A 23,855-nucleotide genomic window follows, 5' to 3' on the forward strand; every position below is an offset into this window, starting at 1 on the left:
ATTTGGCATTCTTGCTGAAAATCAGTTGACCATAAGTGTGAGGGTTTCTTTTAGATTCTCAGTGATAATGCATTGATCTATATGTCTAGTACCAAGTCATATTTTATGAGAATTCTTTCCCAGTCATCTTGCATATTACCAGTTGTTTTACATAATAATAGAAAGTCAGTGTAGAGGAATGTCTTTAACTCTACTTCTGTGGAGATTTTCTGCTTGTCGAAGGAGCCTATGGCCAGCTTATGCCTTGCTGACTCTATGACATGACAGAAAGTAGGCTTACAAAGATAAAGTCCATTTCTTTTTTCCCTCTCCGTTCAGACCTTTATTTTCTCACCCAGTGCCTCCCCTTCACTCCAGTTTCCATCAAATCATGGTCACGGGATCTGCTGACTTAATCTGCAATATACTTCATTATGTTGAACTTATTATAATTCATAGACTCATCCATAGATTTCAGCTAGAAGCAAAAGATTAAGTCTGCGCTGTCAGTTTTCCTCTTTGGAAGTCTCTAATCCATCATCTTGCAGTTCACAATTAAATCTTTTTTTTTTTTTTTTTTTTTTTTTTTGAGTAAAGGTAGATTTATTTAGAGAGGTACATACTGCATAAAGTGTAGGCTGTTTCAAAAGGCAAGAGAAAGGCCACAAGTTGTGGGGGTGGGTGCTCAGGTTAAAGTAAAAGTAGATACACACTCCATAGGTAGAGTGAGGGCCGCTTCCAAAGAGGAAGGAATGAGGGAGGAGGCCAATGAAATCCTCTTTTGACTTGGGTCTTGTGTATAACACTGGTGCCAATCTTATTCTTGGCATAGATCCTGCATTCTTAGGAAACACAGCTCCCTGTGTCTGCCTTCTTTTACTTAAAAAGAGAGATGCCTAGCTGTACTCTATAGCTTAATACATAATTAATGGGATAAATATTTCATCCCATCCAAGGAGAAATTTTCAAGAGTACAACTATTAAAAAATCACATACTGTTTAATCAATTTATCAGGAACAGATAACAGGTTAGTAATTTGAATTTCAATATTTCAAATCCAATCTATATGATATGGGAAGCTTTGTGATACAACATAAAGGTGAGACAGTCTTACCTTCCCTTACAAACAAGCTTTAAGTAAGGTAAAGGAAAATTGTATTTAATTTAAATACTGCCAAAGGACACTACATTTGTTTTACTACTGAGAAGGTTAAAAATGATTCCATAGTATTTTACTTTCTCTCTGAGGAAAAGAAAATGAAGATTGAGTGCTAGATTAATAAATTCTCAAAGCTGCCTGTCTCTTTTAGAATTTCAGTTAATTAAAATGAGATAAAAAGTCTGATTTTGGTAATTAAACTATTTCTAGTTGTTTTTCAACTATTAGACTTCAAATCCTGTGTCTCCTTGCTTACCAGCCTTCCTTATCCTCAAACTTGAAGGGAAATTGTAAAGAGGCATATATGCCTATTTGTAAGAAATTGTAATTGAAGGGTACTTTAAAAAAACTTCTTCATCAATAGTTCTTAGGTCTTTCTTTTAGTTATCTGCTTCTTTTCATCAGCATTGTTTGTCATTAATAAGTCAATCTCAACATTTAACCAATTTCTACTGTATTTAAGTTACATTTTTTATTATCTTATTATCATCCACTTTTCTGTTTGTCTGTTTTTCCCCTAACAAACTCCCCAAAGTTCAGTGGCTTACACAAACATTAATTTTGTTCACAATCTACACTTAGGAAAAGTGTGGCCAAGACAGCTGGCCTCTCTTCCTCTCAACTTCAGCTGGGGCAGCTCGAAGGTGGGGGGCTGGAATCACTTGAAGGTTCATCCACTGATGTCTGATGGTTGACGTTGGTGGTTGGCTGCAGCTCTGATGGGGCAGGCAGGTGGACCACCTCCCCTGGAACACCTAAGCTGTCTTTGTGGCCTGAGCTTACCCACATTAGGCTGGGTTCCAGGGTTAAGAGCCAGGCAGAAGCTGAATTGTCATTTCTAACCTAGCCCTGCAGTTCACGCAGTGCCACTTTCACTGTATTCTGTTCTTTAGGAGCAAGTCACTTAAGGTTGGCCATATTCTACCTTTTTTGTGGTATTAATTTTAAAAACTTATGGATACATTTAAAAACCAGCATAATCTACTCACTAGCCACAATGTTTTTTTTTATTGCTTCCGTATAAGAAATACCCTTATCCCTACTCAGTCCCCGAGCAGGTCTCGGTCGCTGTGGTGTTAGGCTTAGGCTCCAGTCTAAGGTCTTACTTTACCTTCTTCATCAGGTCCAGGTGGGGCTGAGGTTCCTGGGAGTGGTTTCTAGAGTACAGCCCCTTGGGTACACTCCTCTCAGTGCTGAGGCTTGAGGATAAGGAGACTGGTTATTTACCGCCACACACCCAACATTCTGCTAAACTGCTAAGGACTCCCTCACTCACAGATGGAAGATGGGAGGCACACAGGTCCGTAGCAGTTCTGAAATGCAGCCTGACGCTGCTGGCTCTTTGATTAGGACTTAGTCCTAACCCTGGGAGGGATTCTCCTTTGCTGCCCTCTCTGAGCTCTTGGTTCTGTCCCTTTCATGAGCAATGACCTGTGTGTTTACAGCTGAGTAGTTCTCTCAAGCCAGCTTCCTCCTTGTAGACCTTCTAAGAAAAACCCAAAGGCCTCTTCTCATTTTGCACTGTCTTGGTCTCTTTCAGTCCAAGCTAGCAGGCAGTGTTTTTGCTACCACAGTTCTCTTTTAAAACTTTGAGTTTCCTGTGAATTTTACTGGGGTTCATGCCATTGGAAAAGCTACCGTCACAAGTCTTTTTGAGGTAAGCGCTTCACCTTAGGCTTCCTGTGAATCTGTTGTGGGATGATACCTTTAAAACTCATGCTTTTAAGATTCTGAAAGGAATTTGAGGCAGCACCTTAAATTTTTACAAGGTCTTAGCAAAGTCTTGGCTTCATCTTTAGACCATGTTTTCCTGGCAGCACCCTAGATTTGATCTTAGCCTAGAAGCCATTTCTCTGTTTAACGATTATGTGACAGTTGGGCACGTGGAGATGCTGTAAATGGGATACAGATATTTGAACCCAGTGAGTCCTGGTTCCTTTATGTTTAATAGTCTTCTTGCTTGTTTGTTTTAGCTTATCTCTCTCATCAGTCTTACTGTTTGGTAGCGAGAGTCCCATTTCCTCCAGTTTCAGTGTCATTTTCTTCCCTGGCCTAGAAGCCTTCACTCTCAGCCCTTCAAGGGCCCTCAGGCTTCCACTAACAGTCAGTCTTATGGAGCCCTTTAGGTTTTTATTCTTACTGTTCTCTACATCTGTTCAGGTTCCTCCTACCTCCAGGTTCAAAGGCATTCCCACATTTTGGGTCCCTTTTTAATGGCTGCACCCCATTTTTAATATCAATATCTGTGCCAGTTATTTATTACTAATAAGTTACATAACAAACCGCCTCAAAACCCGTTGGCTCAAAACAGCATTTGCTTGCTTCACAAATCTGCATTTAGGCAAGGCTCAGTGGAGCCAGCTCATTTCTTCTCCATTTGGCATGAAACAGGATGACTTGCAGGTGGGCACTAGAATCATCTAAAGGCTTGTTCATGCACATGTCTGGAAGTTGGAGCTGGCTTTGGTTAAGGACGTTCGCTGGGGCCATCAGCTGGGGCCATCAGCTGGGACAGCTGCGTGTACAAAGACTCACTAGGTGGCCTGGGCTTCTTCACAGCGTGGTGGCTGGGTTCTAAGGGTGAGCGTCCCTACAGAGTGAAAGTCAGAAGCCATTTAGCCTTAGAAATCACACAGCAGTGCCTCCACATTCTGTCCCTTAGAAACCATGTGCCAAGGCCAGTACATATTTCTGGGGGAGGGAATTTCACAGGAGAAGTGTCAAAAAATTTGTAGACATGTTTTAAAACCACCACATCCACTTGCCTTGTCTTACCAAATAATCATTATATCTTAAGGAAAGTAGTGCTTCCCAAGTCAGTGTCACTGAAATTCCAGCAAGTTTTTTGTTTGTTTGTTTTTGTTGAGTATGTTCTGTTATTTTGTGGAGAGTAACAAAGGATTCCAAGAATTAAGGCTTTTTTTGTTTGTTTAGAAAAATGTATGGATCATCTTTCTAAACCACTACACTAGGAGATGGATTTCTCCTTAACCCTGCAAATTATGGCTCCTTGGAATGCAATTCAAACTAGTATAAAATATTTGTAGTTCAGAGAAAGGTTTATAGCATTAGAATCCTTATTTATAAGATATGTTAATTAAGTCTTATTTTCAAAGTCTTATTTTAGGAGGCATTTATTAACTCACCCCTAAGTGACTCAATATGATCTCCCTAAAACTTCTTCAAAAATCATGGAGTGTTAAGACTTGGGGGAGGAAGGGGTAAGAGACTTTCTACTAAGAGGTGCCTTATGGTCATTTTATATAGGAAAGACATGAAACAATTACAGAAAAATAAGAGTATAAAATCAAGTACAAATGTATAACAAAGATGGTGACAGTGAAGAATATATTTTTGTGACTCTTGGTGGTTTGAACTTTTTTCTTGATTTTCTGAGTAATTCAAGTTTCTCCATTCCATAATGTCAATACCATTCTATTGGAACTGAATTTATTTCAACATTTGGTACTGGTTTTGAGTTAGGCTGTTCTCAGTCTACTAACCTCATTACCAAACCATTTTATCTTCTTCCTGCAGATTGTTGATCTTACAGCAAAACTGGAATCTGCATCTTCAAAATACCTCCATCTGGAGGTAGAAAATCAACTTCTTCAACAGGAGTTATTATCTATGAAATCGATGCAAAAGAAATGTGAAAAACTAGAGAAGAATAAAAAGAAGTTGGAAGAAGAAGTAGTGAACCTCAAAAGTCACCTAGAAATGAATATAGTGGAACACAGTCAAGTAGAGCAGTACAAACGGGAGATTGAAGAGCGAGCAAGACAGGATGTAGTAGAAAAATTAAAAGAAGTCAACCTGTTTTTACAGGTGAACAAATTGATCTGTATTGTGCTCTAACTGACTTCGCTGCGAATTACAGTTCGGATGTATACATTCTATGTGCTTCCTCTAGTTCCCATATAGCAGTTTGTTTTTGTAGATTTCTGGAAGGAAGTCTGCATTTGTTACTCCCTTTAAATATTTCAGTTTCCATCATTACTATCACTAAATTGATCTTTCAGAACAGTTCTCACTAGAGAATCATTTTAAGACCAATTGGTATAAATCAAGACTACTAGGAGGAAAAGAAAATATTGTGATTTAAATATTGTACCACACTCTTGGATTACTCTTATGTTGTATTGTTCAATTTTTGAAATTTTAAATTGGTCCTGTTATTCTTTGAATTATCACATGATAAGAATGAATCAACTTTAATTTTATAATTCAGATTTAATTCAGTTGACATTGATAAGGATTTTAAAGTTCAGCTTTTTTTTTTTTTTTTTTAAACATTTAAAATTGCTCTCTGAATCATTGACTCAAAACTAAAGGGAACTAATTTACTGTAATTACTCAGGTTATAATTACTTTTAAAATGTATTCTTTTAATTTGCTTTAGATGCAAGCAGCATCTCAAGAAAACTTAGAGCAGTTAAGAGAGACTAATAATGCTTCAATAAGAAGTCAAATGGAACTCAGAATTAAAGATCTGGAAGCTGAACTCTCCAAAATGAAAACTTTTCAAGAAGAAAATAAAGCAGAATTGGGAAAATACAAGCAACTCTACCTAGAAGAACTAAAAGTTAGAAAGTCATTGGCAAATAAACTAAACAAGTAAGTCAAAACATAGAATCATAGAAAATAAATTTAGCTCATTCATTTGCCTCTAAAGCATAATTTTGGGAAATGATGTTAGTAAATGAACTCTCCTTTAAAATGTTAGTCCAGGGCAGTTTGCATCTCCCTGCCTTTTGTTGGTTTCACATGACTTTATTTTTTGTATTTTCATATATTTCACCTGATCTAGTCTTTAAGCTAGGGGTTTTGCAAACTTTGTAATTTAGACAGCAATATTATTATAAAAATTTCTTGTTGGAATTTCCATAAGTAAAAATATTAATGGGTTTAAAATTAACTATTTTTTTGAAGAGTACAACTTAAACCCAAGGGGTCCCATCCTGGTGTTTGGTGAATGTACTTTCTTGATTGTGATCTTTGGTATCACCACAAGAAGGCGCCCTGAGACAAACTATTGTATCCGTCTAAGTTTGTCTCCTCTATGTAAAGGCATGCTTGGGAAATAGGGGGAAATTAACCTAGGGGTGAAGGGCAGTATAATAGTTCACAAAGTGGCTAAAAAGAATATGGCGGCCTGCCTGAGGGGGTATGTGGAAGGCAGAAAGGGCAGGTCCCACCTTTGGTGCCTGAGTAACAGTGTTAGAAGCTACAGGTTTCCCCGCTATCCAAAAGTAGAGTGTTCCTATGAAACCTTTCAGAAGCCCAAGCAGCATAAAGCAAAGAGGCAGTTACCCTTAGGACACATCTTGCTGGTGGATGCATAAAACAAATAAAGCACAGATGCTCACAGACACAGTCCAAAGTCACGGCGGTGTGATGCTGAGATGCTGAGTGTGGTTCTGGGGAGGGAGCTCGGTGGGGCCCGTCTCCCTGCTCGGGGTGCATGATGCCTCTAATGGCTCTGGCTAAAACAAACACACAGCACCATTCTGACTTTTTGCCTTTTTTTCATAAAGGTGAAAATCCATTTCAGATTTTTTTTTGTTATGGAAAAAAGGTGCTGATGTAGGCCTCTGGTAAAAGCAAAGTAACACAAAGTGAACTTTGGGAAAGTGGGGGACACTTGAAATTGCCCCTGGCACTGTCCTTTTTTCCATCACCAACTCTGCCTCTGGTTCCCCCCAGAGGTGATGGCTCTAACCTGTTCCTCAGTGCCACATGCTTAATTTCTCCAAGGTAATGAGTGAAAAGTGTATATAAAGGTGGTGAAAGCAAATGTTTGAAAATGGCTTTGACGGATGGTTTATTTTTTATCTCTAAACTGGTTTACTGAGGGTAAATATGTCAAGATGCAGCTGGTGCAGAAGGCAGGGGGGGTCCCCTGTTGAGGTGTCTCCATCTCTGAGTCTCCCCACTTTGAAGTACTTGTTAGCTTAGGACCCCCCCCCAGGCACATACGTCCTTCTGTAGGACAGTTTTAAACTGTAATTGTTTATAGTAGCTCTGCTCTGATGTATTTTCAGTGTCAAACAGTTAAATGGGACAATCCATTTACTATTATGGAAACTTAAAAATGTACATCACTTAGGAAAAAATGAAATGAATGCAGTTCTTGTTTTGCAATCCTCACAGGGCTAATGAGAGGCTGGCTGAGATTAGTACTAAACTTCTGGTGGAGAAACAGCAGAACAAATCTTTACTCAGCACTCTTCATATGAGGCCAGTCCTCGAGCCGCCTTGTGTTGGAAACTTTAGTAATAGTTTAGTGCTCAATAGAAGTCTTACTCCAAGAGAAAACTTAATGATTTCTACCTCAAGTCTACGCCCTTCAGATAACAGCATGGAGACTTACTTGGCCAAGGTTAGTTATATTATCTTTTTTTCCCTTGGGTTTCAGATTTCTGATATAATTCTTATTTTTAATTTGGTGAAATTCTGAGTTGTTTATTTGACTCATGCACACTAAGTGAAAGCCATAATTTTGCGAATAAACAAAGGAGACGGAAATTTTATAAATTTTTTAAGTCCCTGGATTTCTCATTTTCAAGAGATACCTGTCATTAAGTTTATTCAATAAACGCAACTAAACTGACAAATTTTAAATTTCTTTAAAAGTTGCATTTAAATTCTATTTTAGAAATTAAATATTATTACCTAATAACCAGAGATATACTCTCCGATGTTTAGCTTAGTTTCTGATTGATTCCAGTTTGGCATTGGTTCATAGTAATTTTCAAGTTTTGCTGTACCCTGGTTTTTCTACCCCTAAGCATATGTGTATGATTGAAATCCAGATACTTAATCACATACAGATGTTTTTTATTTAAAGGAATCCAAGATAAATTCTTTTTATGAATTCAATAAACTTGTAACACTAAAAACATTAAGTTCTGTTTTTAAGTTTAAAATTTTTATGATTTTCTTCTGTAAGAATACATCCTTAATTGCTATTTTACTTACAGCATTTTTATTTTAATTGTTATAAAATGTCTTACTGAGCAATTGTAGAACATTTCTAAATACGTAGTCAAGTAAAGCAAATATTTAAATTTTTAAGATGAAGTTCACTTATGTCTCTGTCTTGCCCTCACCTGTAGAAATACCGATGTGGCAATGATAGGGAGCCTTTAAATTACAACTAGTTTTCATTGTGTATCATTGTTGTTAAAACAGCCATTTAAATCAGTGCATGTTGGTTTATGGTTTGATGGTGTTTTCTTGATCTGCTTATGCAGAGAAAGGTAGCATGGGCCCTTGTTAAGTGAGGGCTCAACCTGTTTTTTCTCACTTGGCTTCATGTCATAATAAAATAAAAAATAAATAGAAGAAAAAAGCTCAGGTTTCTGAGTGTTGCAGCTAAGTTGGGCCTAAGTGCTTCAGAGTTGTGAGACTGGACTTCATGGTGCAGAAAGAAAATGCATGGCCAACCCTTCTGTCAGTTGCTAAGAGTGATGCAAACTTGAAATGTTCTCACTAGTTGTCACCAAAAATATCAGTCAGTGTATCATTTTACAAGATGACAGTGAAAGTGTGTGAATACAAAAGCAAATGCAAGAGAAAATTCCTGAGAACATTTTTTCCTTTAACTTTTTTGGAGGAAAGAGCTGTTTATTTTTTAGTACTTCTAGATAAATTGAAAAATAGTTTATTTTAAATTCAGTGCTGTAGTTCCAAGGTACACATAGTTCTTCTGTGGGGCCTTGGGGCCAAATCATGCTAGATTTAGCAAGGGAGATTAAAAAGCACTTCTCTATCCACATGCAAAGACACGTCTTCATCATCACTACAGAGCACCTCACAAGAGTTATTATACAGTTACTGTTTACAGAATTCTTAGGCTTACAGAAAGAAAATGCCTTCTAGAATTGTTAGGGATGCAATTATTTCTGCTAGGAAAACATAAAATAGTGCTATGAGAGCTGTGAACATACTGTTTAAAATGACAGGAAGGGATGGGTTTTGGGATGGGGCTTTACGAAACAACAGACTTATAAAGCTTTTCAGCTGTGATTCTAGAAAGTAAAATGTTAAAAATGGCTTTGGGATTGAATTTATCATTCTCCTTTATTTGCAAGATTTTAACATTTTGGACTGTCCCTACTGTGAAGTTCTAGCTTACTCAGCCTTTTTTTCTAATTTGATGGAAAATACTTATAATAAATTATTGCTCTAAGTCTGTGATTTCAGTCGTGCTGGTTGTCGAAGCAAGTTTTTTCCATGTTCATAACACCTGGATTTATCACCTCTCTCACCACTATGTGAAGTACAGCCTTGTTGCTTGACACCATTGTAGTGGTAGCAGATGACCCCATATCTGTTTTGCTAATGTTTACCCTCATTTCACATTCTAATTTATTTCTGGGATGTTTTGTCCTATATGTCAGAAGTAATTTTACAGTTTTACTCAGTCATATTATTTAGTTATATTAGTATAAAATACAAAAAGTTACAATTAGCCTGAGCAGTTACATCACTGTTAGATTTTCTTGCATATAGAATTTTTTTCTAAAAACTGAAAACTTAAAAATTGATTCCAGACAACTTTATACAGATAAAATTTCTCTATTTTCAAGATTTATGCTCAAGAGCTTTTAAGTATCTGTGTGCTAACACAATGCATGGCTACAAACAGTTAACAAATGTCATTCAAATCTATTTTAAATATGAAGATTAAATTTTACACTGATTGATTTTGGACTTTTGGTGTGTTACTGACACTTTTGAACATTTTCTAATTTATTTAAGTAATTTTTAAATTTCTCAAATGTCCATTCAGTTTAGCAACTCTTTTTCAAAATGGGATTATACCAGTGCACCAGAGCTAAAACGATTAATATTCCTAAGACTTTTTAACTTTTTACATGACACAGCACATGTCTCAGCAGAATCTGGTCATGTTTCTTTTAAAAGTAGCCTTCCAAGACAGGGCACATCCACTCTGAATTTTAATTCTAATCAAACTATCACAGTAGTTAAGAACATTTCTCAAAAGGCAGAGGCAGAGTTCAGTAACCTTGTTTCTGGTATCAGTTCTCTGCTCTGTGGACTCCCTCCTGCCCTCATTTCATTTTGTCTGAATGGACAAATGAGGAGGCATTTTATCTTTTGAAAGATAATCGCTCAACTTTTTCCAGTTCTTTTTCTTTCATTCGCTTTTTTGAATGTACTTAATTTTTCAGCTCCTCGATCAACAAATTCTTTCTCATTTCTTTTCTCTCCAGCCAAGTACATGTGTTTACTATTTACAAACTGACAAGTGTCATTTCCTTCATACATTAACCTATTTACAATTGGGTAATGAATCAAAGTGGTTTAAATGGCTTGATTGTATTACATTTCCATAGTTGTACTTATTTTTATAACACTTAAAATAAGAATGATACCAAATTTTAACTTAAAAGTATCAATAATCTGAAAATATATTAACTTTGGAAATGAACATGTGTGTGTACATGTGTGGTGAATGTATTTTTATCAAACTGACCTCAGAAAGAGAGGACAACATTATTTGCCAGCCTGTGAGCTCATTTTTTTTTTTAATGGAGGTACTGGGGATTGACCCCAGGCCTCGTGCATGCTCAGCATGCATTCTACCACTAAGCTACACCCTCCCCCACTGTGATCTCAAATATAATTGAATGGTAATACATTATGGTTGAATGAATGAACATTTATCTGTATTTGTTGTGTTTTGTATTGTCATTGGCTTCATTATGTTTCTCTAAAATGTTCCTTTCAACTTTTCCCTGCTTTAAAGTGGGGTTGTTTTGAACAATGTGCACTAATCACAAAGTCAGGGAAGAAAGACACGTTTCTCCAGGTGTGGTCTGGCCATCTTCCTTGTTGGAACTGTGGTGGGGAAGGTGGCAAATGACACTTCTTTTCCCCTCCAGAGTTCAGAACCTAGGAGTCAGGCAGTCCTGAGTCAGTGAGGTCCTAAAGCATCCGAAAGAATTGGAGGATGTGCTTTAGATGTGCAGCCACAGTGGGGTCTGAATCCTTCATCCCAACAAGGTGCTTCAGGCAGGCTGAGGGTAAGAAGCAGGTGCCTGACCCCCACCCAGGGCTCTGCCAACTGCAGACCCCAGTTCACCAGGCTGTGGGCAGACACAGGTTTCCAAGGAGGAGATTCAGAACCAAGGAGGCACTTCTTAGTTCCTTCTCCCAGATTCAGCAGTTAGGGGAGGGCAAAGGGAGTGATAGTCCTCACGTGGAAGCTTGAGCCCAAAGAAATGAAGTTCGCCTGTAAATTCTGACCAGATTTAAATTATAATTGAGATTAAGCTCTTGTCTTTTGTACACACCAACTAATGATGAGAGATTGGATAGAGGTATGCTAGAGGATAAAGAGAAATCTGTTTTGTGTTTTAAATTTTGCTAGAAATAACCCACAAAATAACTTAAATTTGTTTGTTGACTGATTCTGGTAAACTGAGTTTTATTTGGAGGAAACGAATATTCTTTTAAGGAAGAATCTCCTCAATTTCAGCTTTCTTGATTCAACTTAACATTTTTCTCATTCAAGTTCCCTCTCCTGTGGTTGAAAAATTTTGTGCTTTATAAACTGAGTATAGTGACTGCTACTAATAGGAGTCATGATACTGAACTTTGGTCCCTTTATTCTTGTCCATGCCTTTAAAATGTGTATTTTGGTTATAAAGCTACTATTTCATGTCTCATGCCTCAAACATTATTGAGCTACATGACAAAGTTTTATATATTCATTTTCTCTCAGTTATAGTTAAACTTTTATGTGTTTTCCCTTAATATGAGGAAAGTAGCTGGCATCGAACTCTAGACTAAGAAGACCATTGGCTCTGTGACCTCAGGAAAGCTAGTCTCTCTGAACCTGTTGCCTTTTGTGTAAAATTAGAGACTTTGACTAAATCAATGATTTTCATACCTTAAAATTTTTTTTTCAAAGAAAGACAATTGAAACATTTTTATTCAAAGAAAAGAACCTTTTCAGAAAACATTTTTCCCCCCATGAAACTGTATTATATAAAACAGAGACAAGTAGAGCTGTTGAGGTAAAGGAACAATGGAGACTCTGAAGCTGTGACTTCTCTGTCCCTCAATCCTGCAGTGTCCCCAGTGGGACCTTCCATTTCTATGGGACATAGTCTGCAAACTGCCAGTTATGAGAGAATCCTCCTAATTAAAAATCATTAGAATTAAAACTTGCTGATACATTGTCTTCCTGTGTATAATTTTCTCACCTTTCTATGTTTTTGTTAAATGGAAAAGTTTAAGTAAAACTGCAGATGCATTCTCCTTATTAATGTTGGACTTCAGACTACTTCCACCATTGGGACATAGTCCTCACCTAGAAATAAACATAAAGGTCCAAGAAGTACCTATTTAGGAAAAGAGCTTTGTGGGGGAAAAGATAGTAATCTTACATTCAACTCATATAAAAATGTGATCTACATTTTGCATAGTGTTTATTAATGGTTATATGAAATTACTTCAGTAAAGGCTTCTCCCTTCATCTGTTAGGAGTTATTCACTTCACAAGACCTGTCTGGTACTGTTGTCATATTATTCATTGTATAAGGCCTCTCTAGAATGCTCTTGTCAGAAAAGTGTTAATGGAAAACAGTCCAAAATACTGGGAAATGTTAGCCAAAAATTTTGTCTTTGCATCCCAAATTTACAGAGGCCTTGACTATCATGTTATTGTTATCACCACAGTGTTTGTTCTGTTAAGTATACTATTTTAGACTCTGTTTGGTAAGAAGATACCTTTTATAAGAAAATTTTTAAAAGAACACTCTAGATGGGGACACTTGTAGTTTGAAATGTCCCCCACACATTTCATAATGAAGTAGGTAACTGTAATTGGTCAAGTTTCAAAAAGTTGGCCCTAACTTCTAGAATGGAAACGAAGTTATAGGTAAAGGATTATGTATTGTTTTCCTTGTTTCTAACTCTAGAAAGTCGGGAATCAAAAACCAAGTTTGAAAACTGGTGCTAGCCTCTCTTTTCCCTTTCTTCAAGCAGATTTTCTGAAGTAAATGTTTTAGTCATGTAAAGAGAGAAAAATACATTGTTTAATTTTTTGCCAGTAGAATTTTCACATGACATTACAAGAGATCCACTTTCTTCATTTTATGTATTTAAGATTCTGTGCTGAAAAAATTATTAGCATAGAACAGACCTTAAAATTTTAGTTTTATAAAAGCACAAGAATGGACAGCTCATTTTAGGGAAAAATCCATTAAAGTAAAAAAACTTTTATAAAGGGCACTTTTTCTAAGAATTGCAAAGTAATGCATTCAGTGTAAATATGATTTGAATTGCTTAAACTTTTTTTTACCATTAAGATCAAATATCACCCTCTGAAATTATGTGTATTCAATAAGCCAATATTTATTGTACTTTTCATCAGATGAATCTACATAGCATTACATATATATGTTCTCAATGATCTAAAATCAAAATAAGTAGGAATTTATTTTATTTTATTCATGTGATTATTTTTCTATTTAAGCAATCCCCAAGTTAGGTCTAGTCTCTAAAAGTATTATTTAAAGGCCATATTTCATAAGCTAGCTCTCATTCCTGTGATAATGTCTCTTGTTTAACTTAAACATTATAAATAATATTTGACTTATTTCAGATGCGGGAGGAGTTGGAAAAGAATATAACTAGAGAACTAGAAGAAGGTATGTTGTGAAAATTTATGAGTCAAATTTAGACATTGATTTCTGAAATAAACTGTAAATAGTAAGTGGTATCTATTTCCATTGTTTGAATAACAGATCTATGTTAAATTTTTTTCTTATATGTATCTAATGAAAAATGTGAAAGCTTATCCACTCATAATGAAATATATACTTAATTCCTCATTTCTTCATCATGATCCATAGCTTTAAAAAAGAAGTCTGTGTTCTCTACTTCTGGCTGTACCCTTCCTCTCCTGCTGTCCCCGTGAGCCTGTCACCTGCACACAGACCTGTTCTCAAAAGCATGGAGGTCATCAGCTTCTCAAGCTACTGGTAGTGACTGAGGCCAAAGACCCCAGACTCAAGCAATCACAGTTCATGTGGCTGTCACCTGGTGGATGACAATTAAATTTCCTGTCATTGACTTTGTCACTGGTTAACATTTTGCCCTCAGGAAAAAATCCAAATTCCTTAGCTTGGGAGAAAAACACCCACATCAGTTTGGCTCCTGCCAAAGTGTTCAGCCGCGTCTCTTTCCTCCCCTGCTCCGCCCTCTGCTCCAGCGTCTGGTCAGACTGCGTCCAGCTCCGCGGGCGCCCTTCCTGCCTCTGCTCTGTGTGTTTGCTTCTTGCCTTTCCCTCCCGCACTTTCTCCCCCTCCTTCAGGTTTCTGCTTACATATCATGGCCACCAAAGAGCGGACAGTATTGACACAAAGCTGGACGTCCCTTCTGAGTGTTCCACCTGTGCCCTCTTTTATACCTGTCATGGCATTTATGACTCTGTACGGAAATTGCCTGTTCATCTATTTTTCCAATTTATGGTACATGATTTTCCAGGGTGGACTGTGTCATCTTCATCTTGTGATTCCAGTGCTTGTCACAGTGCCTTAGCACATGGTTGCTGAGTAAATGAATGAAGAATGAGAAAACCAGGAGCTCTGATCCTTAGCCACAAAAGCAGTTAATTCAACGTGCAACCATGGGCAAAGTCTAGAGTAGTAATCTTGTGTTTTGTGTTGTAGTTGTATGTAGATACTTTTCATTCTCCTTAATACTTAGAAAGGTCTCACCTTTTGTTTTAAACTAACTTATATTTTGTTACCTATGAAATATTTTAGATAAAGAATCTAATTATTTCATTTTCTTTCCAGCTGCTGCTGAATTTGAATCTGGATCCTATGGAGCTCTTCTAGGATCTACGGATGACTCAAATCTAAATCAAGATCTGGTTTTGAAAGCACGTCAAGAGTATGTGCAGATTTTGAAGAAAAAGTATATGGTCTAAAAAGTAAATACTAAAAATTTATCTGCTGGGCTGTTTGTCTGTAACATTTAAGTTATTTCCCATTAAGTAAGACATTGACAATGTTTATTAAAGGAAAATATTTTTGTATTATATGTGCATGATTAAATTTATTTAGTATTTTAAACTACATTTCTCTGCATCTCATTAACTTTTAAGTGGATTTTGGGAATAAAACCCAGCACTATTGAGATTACATACTCAAACTGAGCCCAGATCTCAGCTGTTTAGGCAACACCCAACCACCAAACTTGTCATTAATATTTGAAAAGACTATGACTTCAGTCAAGTGGTAGATTTTAACCCTGGCAATGTGGCCTTTTAAGACGCCAAACTATTTTGTTACCTTTACAAGGAGGAGTGTATGCTGTCCTCCCAGGTTTGTGTATGGTTCAAAGACACTTTAAGACTTACATGTGAGAGGGGCAGCATGGGGCAGCCAGGCTTCTCGCGCACGGGACTGTGGCTGAGTAGGGAGGGCCATGAACCGATGCATTTTGGAGCCCCGGCCCCTGGGGAAGCGGTGGCTGGTGAGTGGAATTGGGGATGGCGTAGGGGCTCCCAGGTCCTAGCTCCAGTTTTGCCATTGTTTCCTTGGCAAAATCCCCCCAGTTTCTTGTCTCAGTTTTCTTATCTAGAAATGGGTCTAGTGCTTCAGTGGGCTTCCAAACATCCAGGAACTCCGTTCCTACACTGGGGCACCCTCCCATTCCACCCTGCTGGGCCCCAATTTCCATTTGGCCCTCTGGAGTTTCCGAGGTTTCCTGGCCTGCTCTTGGAGCCCCAACACACTCCGGCCCAGCTTTCCATTTACTTTCCTCGGCTTTGGGCCCCAGAGGCCGCTGTGAGATAGAGGATGGGTAGAGTTACTGGGCTTCAGTTTCCCCAGTGCCACCCGCAGGTGGTCGGGCTGGGGAACACTGGAATGCCTGGCATGCGGCACAGCATGGGCATGGCAGTGCTGGGGCAGCTGGTGCGGCGGCTGGGTGTGGTGGAGAGTCGGGCGCGTGACCGGCACTGTGCCACCGACCTCCCCCTGGCCTCACTCAGTGATGCCTAGCTGGTCCTCCTCTGGCCACGGCAGCTCATGAACATCAACGGGCACAGGGCCGCGGAGCTGTTCAGGCTGACTGCTGAGGAGGTCTACCTGGTCCATGATGAGCTGGACAAGCCGCTGGGGAAACAGGCTCTGAAGTTGGGAGGAAGTGCCAGGGGCCACAATGGAGCCCGTTCCTGTATTAGCTGTCTCAACTCCAATGTGAGTCTGCCCCTCTGTCCGGCACTGAGTTGAGTGGGCCGGTACAGGGCCCCCAACAATCCTCATCAAAGCTCCCTTGGGCCCCTCTGGCTCCCCAACAGGCAATGGCATGGCTGCGGGTGGGCATCGGGCGCCCGACACACCCAGATGCAGTGCAGGCCCATGTGCTGGGCCGCTTCTCCCCAGCTGAGCAGGAGCTGCTGCCTCCACTGCTGGAGCGCACCGCTGACCTGCTCCTGGACCACATCTGCTAGAGGAGCCAGGGGCCTTCATTGGGCCCCCTGATGCCAGTGGACCCAGCTGCCTGCCTGCCTGTTGTGCCCACATGCCCAGCCACATCCACAGACGTGCCGCGCTGACCTGTCATACCTGTTTTTATATAACTCTTCTCTGGGCTGCCCCCAGGCCACCTGTGGACTGAAGGGAGCAACTATAGTGGGAGCGGTCCATTTCTAGGAGAGGAGGTTGGTCTCTCTGTGTCCTACTTAGAAAGTAGGGAAACTTCAGGAAGACTAAACTTTTTGAACCTTTTTGGAGAACCAGAGGTGTGAATCTGTAAAATTAAAGGTACCCACTTGGAAGCAGAGGCCTCCTCAGGGCGTTCCCACCTCCCCCTGCCTCTGGAGGAAGGGCCCACAGGGTCTAGCAAGCCCCTCTCCCAGGGGATGTGTGGGCATGTCTTAGCCCACTGAGGTCTTGGCACACCTTTCTTCAGCCCATTTTATGAATGGGAAAATGGAGGCTTAGAGAGGTCCAGCCACATCCCCAAGGCCACACAGCCACAGCATGGTAGAGCCATGATCTGCACCCAGGGTTGCCATCTTGCTGTCCCTGGGGCCCCTGGCACCCTCATCTCAAGGCTGCCATGTGCCTATAAGTTTCCCACATGGGTGGTGTGTGAGAGCAGCCTGAGGTCCTCAGGGTTGGGTGGGATGTGGATCCATCGAGGCACCAGGCCCAGGTCCCCAAGCTGGTAGGGTGTGATGCTGGACAGCTGCTGCAGCAGAGACCCGGTCTTGAGTGGCTGGGTCCTGGACTGTCTGCGGAGGGAGGGTGGTGTCATCACCTCCATTTCACAGATGAAGGAGCTGAGATTCAGAGAGGCTCTGGGGATCCGGATTTCCAGCCCAGGCTCAGCTGAGGACAGCCCTTGGACGAGTCCCACAGCTGCTTCCTCTGAAGTCACACAGGGTCACTCACTCACCTCTCCTTGTGCGGGCCACAGGGCTGGCTCCCCCGATGGGAACACCCAGCCATCTGGGGCTCAGGACCGTGGCTGAGCTGAGCATCACCAGCAGCTGCTGCAACATCTCCTTGCACTGCAGCTGGAACACTACATCAAAGTCACCATCCTCTTTGTCTGGCTGCATCTGCTGGTAGGGGTGGGCGCATGGGGCCAGGTCCTTAAGTCAGGCCCCAGCACCCACCTCTGGGAGACCCTAACCCCAGTGCCTGTTTTCTCAAAGTGTTTGCTGGCTATGGTGGGATACCCATTCTCCTAATGAGAAAACTGAGGGCCTCAGAGGACTCCATCCAGCTCCTTTGAGACTTCGAAGGGACCCCTGAAGTACAGAATCAGAAAAAGACAGACTTGCCAGGAGTCTCTCAGGGGAAGCTGGGGCCTCGGGCCTGGCCATCTCTGAGTGGCCCAGTTACCTCTGAGCAGTTTCTGTCCTTGGCTCACCCCCACCTGCCCTCCGCTTGCACCCCCTTCCAGTTCACCTGCATAACGTCCCGGAGGAAGGAGGTGGCCTGGGCCAGGGCCTTCTCCAGGCTTGCCCGAACCTTCTGCTCTTCTGCCAGCTGCTGCTGTAGCCGCCGCACCTCGGCCTGCTGCTGCTCCAGCTGTAGGTTCAGCTGGTCTTTCTGGCTCCTGGGCCCGGGACCAGGACAAGTCAGCCACCTCCCTGTTCTAGGGCGATGGGCCCTGCCTTTTCTCTCCAGCCCACAGGGGCCCTCACTAGCCCCAGACCTCAGCCTGTTTGACAGATGAAGCCTCAAGGCCCCTCCAGAGAGGGGAAGTCGCTGGCCCGTGTTGTGCGGCCGTGAAGGGATGGGTTCCCACCTGCTCCCACCGCTCTCCCTTCCGCAGGCCGCGCCTCAGTGCCTGGTTGTCCTTCTGCAGCTGCAGGAGGCCCTGCTCCTGTTGGCTCAGCAGGAGGCGCAGCCGCTCGGCCTCTGCAGCCGCTCGGCCTCCGCCGTGCCCTGCTGCTGCTCGTGGCAGTTCTCCGTCAGCATGAGGATGATCTGCAGTGTGGCAGGTTGGCCGTGGCCTGGGCTTGCCATCGACCCTCAGCCAGCCCCATTCTGCCAGCTCTGGACTCAGTGAGGGCTCGCCCCGCTGGACAGAGAGGCCAGCCAAGGCCCTGGGAACCCAGCGTCTCTCTAGCAGCAGCTGGGTCCCCAGAGTTGGGTCCCACGTCAACCAGTTATGGGGGCTTTAGACCAAATATAAACCAGAGATGTGGCCAGAGCCCCCACAGGGAGGGCCCCATCCCCTTGCTGCTGCCTCCCTCGTGATTCTTTTTTTTTTTTTTAACTAACATGATGGTTTTTAATGGGAACCAGAGGTATGGTTACAATTACATAGTCTGACACAAAAAACCCGTGGGTGATCAGGAGTTGGAAGGTTACAAAATAATGAGGGTAACACTGGGTACAGGAAGAAGAGCTGCTCCAGAACGTCAGGAGCCAGGCTAGTGAGGCCTCTCCCTGCGATCCTGTCTGTGCTCACCCCTGGAGTCCATCTTGCCAGCCTCCCTCGTGATTCTGATCCACCCCTGCTGGACTGTATTTGCCTCAAGGGCAGGGCCGCTAGGGTTCCCTCCTGCCTTCGGTGCCAAACACCCCGTGATGAGGGCCTAGAGGGCACACCTTCTGGTGGCCTTTGCTGTGCCTGGCCATGACCTTCTGGGAGTTCTCAAGCAGCCCCAGCTGTTTGCACAAGTTGTCCTGGGTGCCCCTGAGCCGCTCATCCTCCTGCAGCAGCTGCATGCCTTGCTGTGATACCCTGGCCAGCTGTAGGGTCACCGTGTTGTTCTCCACGATGGCCCGCTTCGTCGTGTCCCACATCTGGTTCGTGGCCAGCTTGTGGAACTCGGAAGCCACCAAGTTCACACACTAGATGATCTCCTCCCTCAGTCTAATCCGGGTGGGTGGGAGTGGGGGGGTGGGGGTGGGCGCAGGCCTCAGGCACCCCCTGCCTATGTGAAGGTCTCCAGAGCACCGAGGGCCTTTTTATGCTCTATCTCCCAAGGGCCGGGGGCACAGTCAGGAGGTTTTTACTGTAGATCCTTTGTACCTTTGGAATTTTGGACAATATCAATGTATTGTTGCCTATTAAATAAATATAATTTAAGCCACAAAAAGTGGCAAAGGAAAAAAAAAAGACTTACATGTGAGACAGCGTGCTTCAACTACCCATTATTAAAGGCAAGTTCTAACCTCCTGTAGAGAGGAAAAGGTATGTACTGAGCCTATGCAAATTAGCTTAACTTTCCTGACTATGAATTGGCCCATAAATATAAATGAGTCTGTGTTTCTGTAAATAGAGGCTTAAAGGGATATTTCAAGTCCTAGTTTCAGGAGGATAAAAAAAAAGTCAACTAGGGAATTAAAAAATTTTTAAAAACTACATTTATCTAATATTCCTTAGAAGGAACTATTATAAGCTAACTTTGGATAATACTTGGAAATTTTGGATACAGCTGGAATTGAATTCAATTTATTACTTAGTTAACTATGATAAACTGCCTGCACGGCTTGAACCAAGAGTACAGGGACAGCATGTTCTTCCCAATAGGAACAAAACTAAACAAAAACAACTCTCCTGAATCTTTAAAATTATGTTCACTGTGATTTTAGTCTAGTTGGTTACTCCCCAGATGAGTTGTGACTGGTAGATTTCTAGCTGTTCTAGAATTTTTCCTAATTCTGTCAGGTTTACTTCACGAAAGTACTGAGGAATAGGGTTGTTTTGTTTTGTTTTGTTTGGGGTGGGGTTAAAGGTAAGCTTTGGAGCATCACAAACTGAGATTAAGATGATATGATTATATCTAAGGTTATTTTTGCTTCTGCCATGTTGAGGGCCACATCACCCCAGAGAACACAGAGCCTAAATGACCCTTGTATGGGTGTATTTCTGTAGGGCTCTTCCTTTGCTTAGACAGTATATATTCACTATGCCAACTTCAGATTTGTAACTTGGACCAATTTAGAACACCAGGAGGCCTCTTCATCAACAAAACTGTCACTACAATATTTAGCCAAGGACAGTCTAAATGTCCTGGCACTGCTCATGTGTGCTGAACTAGTGAACCAATTTCCAGCAAACATATGCTTTACCAGCACTTCGTCTAATTTACAGAGCTGTCCATCAACCTGTTCATCTAGCCATTCAGTATCTGAGTGCCTCTTATGTGTTAGGCACTGAGTATGCCCTGGTGAGGTAAAATCTCTATATTCTCAGAGTTTACAATCTAGTTCGACTTCTTTCCTCTTCCTTACCTCCTCAATACAGATTCCAAACATTATTGGTGCTAGAGTCACAATCTTAAGGCTGCAAAAATTCCGTTGGAAACGCTGGGTCTACACATTTTCCTGATCACTTTTAGGTGACTGAGCCAAGAAGAATCCCATGAGTTTACTTATTGAGGAAACTTGCCACGGTAGAAAGACAGAGTATTGGCTTTGGAATCTAGGTGGCTATAGTCTTTATCCTGACTTTCTTGTGAGGCCATGGAGAATTATTTTGGCTCTGGGAGCTTTGTTTTACTCGTCTGTGAAAGAGATAATGATAACCGTCCTGCAGGGTGGTTGTGTGGCATAATGCCTGCAAGATAAAACACTTTCTACAGAACCTGGTTGGTGATCATAGAAAATAGATATACTTTTAAAAACATCTCCATGTGAGATTTAAAGAGAAAAAGACTTAAGAAAAAACTTCTCCTACAGTTGTGTGTTAAGGACCACAGTGTGCTACAAAAAACACTAAGTCACGAGACAATTTTTAGTTTCCTATTCTATCACAAAATTACATGACTTTCATTAGGTACCTTCCCCCTGTGAATCTTTCCTCATTTGTAACTGCGAAAAGATTAGCCAAGGGTCCCGAGCGTATAAATCAACTCTTACACAGGTTAACTGTTAGCCTTACTCAGCTAATTGTAAGAACTACCAGGGCGTTCTAGTTTTACCCGAGCACTCATGGTTATTAACACACCACGAAACCAGCTTTTGAAAATGTCAGTAATGCTGTTTATTCACAACTAAAGTCAGACCTACGAGGCTAAGAGCGCTGAGGTGATTTCATGAAATCAAGAGTGGCCAATAGGCACAAATAAACTCTGGTTTCACCCTTTCTTTGGAGGTCAACTGGCAGGTAAACCGATTGAGCCCTCACCTTATTCAGACCAGAAACATTCAACCCTCCCCAGCGCCCCGGGCACTCGGCCCTCCCGCCCAGATCCGCCCAGACGCTCGTCTTAGCACGCCCCGGGCAGCTACCCCTCCCTCCCTAAGAGCACCCCGCCGGCCTCGCCTCCCGGGCAGCTGCCAGTGGAGGCGCTGGGGGCGGAGCTCAGAAACCCCGAGGACGTGACGGAGAGGCAGTTCACGGTTGCAGATTGGTGGGCGGGGAGGGAGGGGTGGGACCCGTCGCCGGAAATGGCGTGATCCGGAAGCGTCTTTCAGCTGAGAAACGGGGCTGAGGGTTTGGAAACGCAGACTTAAGGTTGAGTGTGACTGAGTTGATTCCAGTCTGGTTTCCAGTTCGCAACGGTTTCACTCCTCACGGGTTTTTTTTTTTTTCTTTTTTCTTTCTCTGCGACGTGAGTGGCATTGTCTCGCGGTGGTTTCCGTGAGCGTCGCTAAGGAAGGACCTAGGACAGGGGTGGTGGAGGCGGGGAAGCCGCTCTCAACCGGCTGAGTGCAAGTTCCTCGCTCGGCGTGAGCGGCGCGTGTTTCCTGGGCGTCGGGTGGTCCCGGCACGTTGTGGGTGGTTATTCCTTGTCCAGACGCTCACTTTAATTCGGAAAGAAAAACCTCCGTTTTCCAGCACTTCTGAAGGAGGAGAAATAAGCAACAGGAAGATGTCTGTTTTCCCTAAAATATCTTTGAGGCTTGAGGTTGAAAACTATCTCAAAGCGGGCTTCATGAATAAGGAGGTAGGTCAGATATACACGTTATATGAGATTAGCAAAAATTCTAATATTTATACAATCTAGAGAAATAGAAAAAGTCTAAAAGGAAGTCTAATGTTTGCAATCTTTGTTTCTTACTTTCCGAATGTAAAATGAATAGTAATGTCTTTCTGCCGGTATTTAATTAATGCCTTCCGAGGTAAGAGGTGAATGAGGTATCTGCTGTAACACTTAGGAATGGGAAAGAAGGGAGGGGGAAAAGCAGTTGTGTGCCTGGCAGTAGGCATGGCCCTGAAGAGGTTACAAGGATGCACAAGAAAAGATCCCTGTCTTTGAGAATTTAAGCCCTGGAGAGAACAAACACTTGTAGTCTTAGAGCACTTCACCTGACACTAAGGTGAAAGAGATGATAGACTTTATCGAGTGCTGCGTAAATGCTACCAGTTGTGCTAGGTGATGTGCAGACCTTTATTTTCTAATCTTAAAAGTCATTTTCTCGTGGGGATTTCCTCCCCCTTTTTGCAGGTGAGAGGACTGAGGTCTAAAGAGCCATGTCACTGACTGCAATTGACACCCCTATCATGAGACAGTATTGATCTGAAGGTGAAGAGCTCAGGGTCAATGAGAAAAGAAACACATTTGGAATCCCAAGCCCCTGGTTTGCAGTCCAGTCCTTTGAGTCAATTACTTCACATCCCTTAACCTTGATTTCCTTTTCTGTGAAATTGGAGGACTGTTAGCTATATTTAACTTACAAGGTTGTTTTAAGGTATTGTAAGTGCGAGCACCTGGCATCGTTTTGGCTCATGATAAACCCTCAACAAATACTCATCCTGTGTGCTGCGGGCAGTGCCTAGCACAGAAGTCTTCGGTGAATGTTGATTGTCTTTGATTGCCAAGCCTGTGCTCTTTCCACTTTACTGTCCTGCCTGCGAGCAACTCTGTATTTTCCAAATCTTTTGTCTTCTGTTCAAAGTAAAGCCCCTTAAACGTTAGCTAATTTTTAAAGATGTTGGTGAAGTCATGACTTAGATTCGATTTCTACATTTTATTTCCAAAGATTATGTTAAGGGACGAGAGAGTATGGAAAGAGAAACTATCTTCCTAATTTCAAAGAACTTACTATGTAAGGAGTGTATTAAGAGAAAAAGGCATTTGGCAGTTTTTCTCCCAGCGATTTTTAAAATGGTTAACATTGTTTTATAAAAGAAGATTCAAATGTCTTTCTTTGACATCACCTCTGCCTCAAACCCACTAACTATATGATTTTACAAAAAGAAAAACCATCCCTTTGTAAAAAGTATCAAAGGTAACAGAATATTTAG

The 23,855-nt window shown here is 41.7% G+C and overlaps 2 protein-coding genes and 2 pseudogenes across 10 annotated transcripts in view; 3 read left to right on the top strand and 1 right to left on the bottom strand.

Annotated features, from left to right (window-relative positions):
* ANKRD26 (ankyrin repeat domain containing 26) overlaps positions 1 to 15,264 on the top strand; it is a 73,948-nt gene extending 58,684 nt beyond the window's left edge. For all 8 annotated transcript variants that reach the window (XM_045505001.2, XM_045505004.2, XM_045505003.2 and 5 more), the window contains 5 exons: positions 4,677 to 4,967; positions 5,542 to 5,756; positions 7,293 to 7,521; positions 13,783 to 13,828; positions 14,981 to 15,264. In XM_045505001.2, the coding sequence (XP_045360957.2) occupies positions 4,677 to 4,967; positions 5,542 to 5,756; positions 7,293 to 7,521; positions 13,783 to 13,828; positions 14,981 to 15,114 (915 nt within the window). In that variant the 3' untranslated portion in view covers positions 15,115 to 15,264. The remainder of the gene's footprint in view (positions 1 to 4,676; positions 4,968 to 5,541; positions 5,757 to 7,292; positions 7,522 to 13,782; positions 13,829 to 14,980) is intronic.
* Positions 15,265 to 15,562: 298 nt separating this feature from the next.
* On the top strand, positions 15,563 to 16,749 carry LOC105079261 (peptidyl-tRNA hydrolase-like; annotated as a pseudogene).
* A 122-nt stretch (positions 16,750 to 16,871) lies between these two features.
* On the bottom strand, positions 16,872 to 22,229 carry LOC141575986 (cilia- and flagella-associated protein 157-like; annotated as a pseudogene).
* Positions 22,059 to 23,855, top strand: part of NSUN6 (NOP2/Sun RNA methyltransferase 6) — a 49,501-nt gene continuing 47,704 nt past the window's right edge. For both annotated transcript variants that reach the window (XM_045505012.2, XM_074358078.1), the window contains exon 1: positions 22,059 to 22,554. In XM_045505012.2, coding sequence (XP_045360968.1) covers positions 22,480 to 22,554 — 75 coding nt within the window. In that variant the 5' untranslated portion in view covers positions 22,059 to 22,479. The remainder of the gene's footprint in view (positions 22,555 to 23,855) is intronic.

The sequence above is a fragment of the Camelus bactrianus genome, chromosome 35 (genome assembly GCF_048773025.1).
Source record: "Camelus bactrianus isolate YW-2024 breed Bactrian camel chromosome 35, ASM4877302v1, whole genome shotgun sequence".
NCBI lineage: Eukaryota > Metazoa > Chordata > Mammalia > Artiodactyla > Camelidae > Camelus > Camelus bactrianus.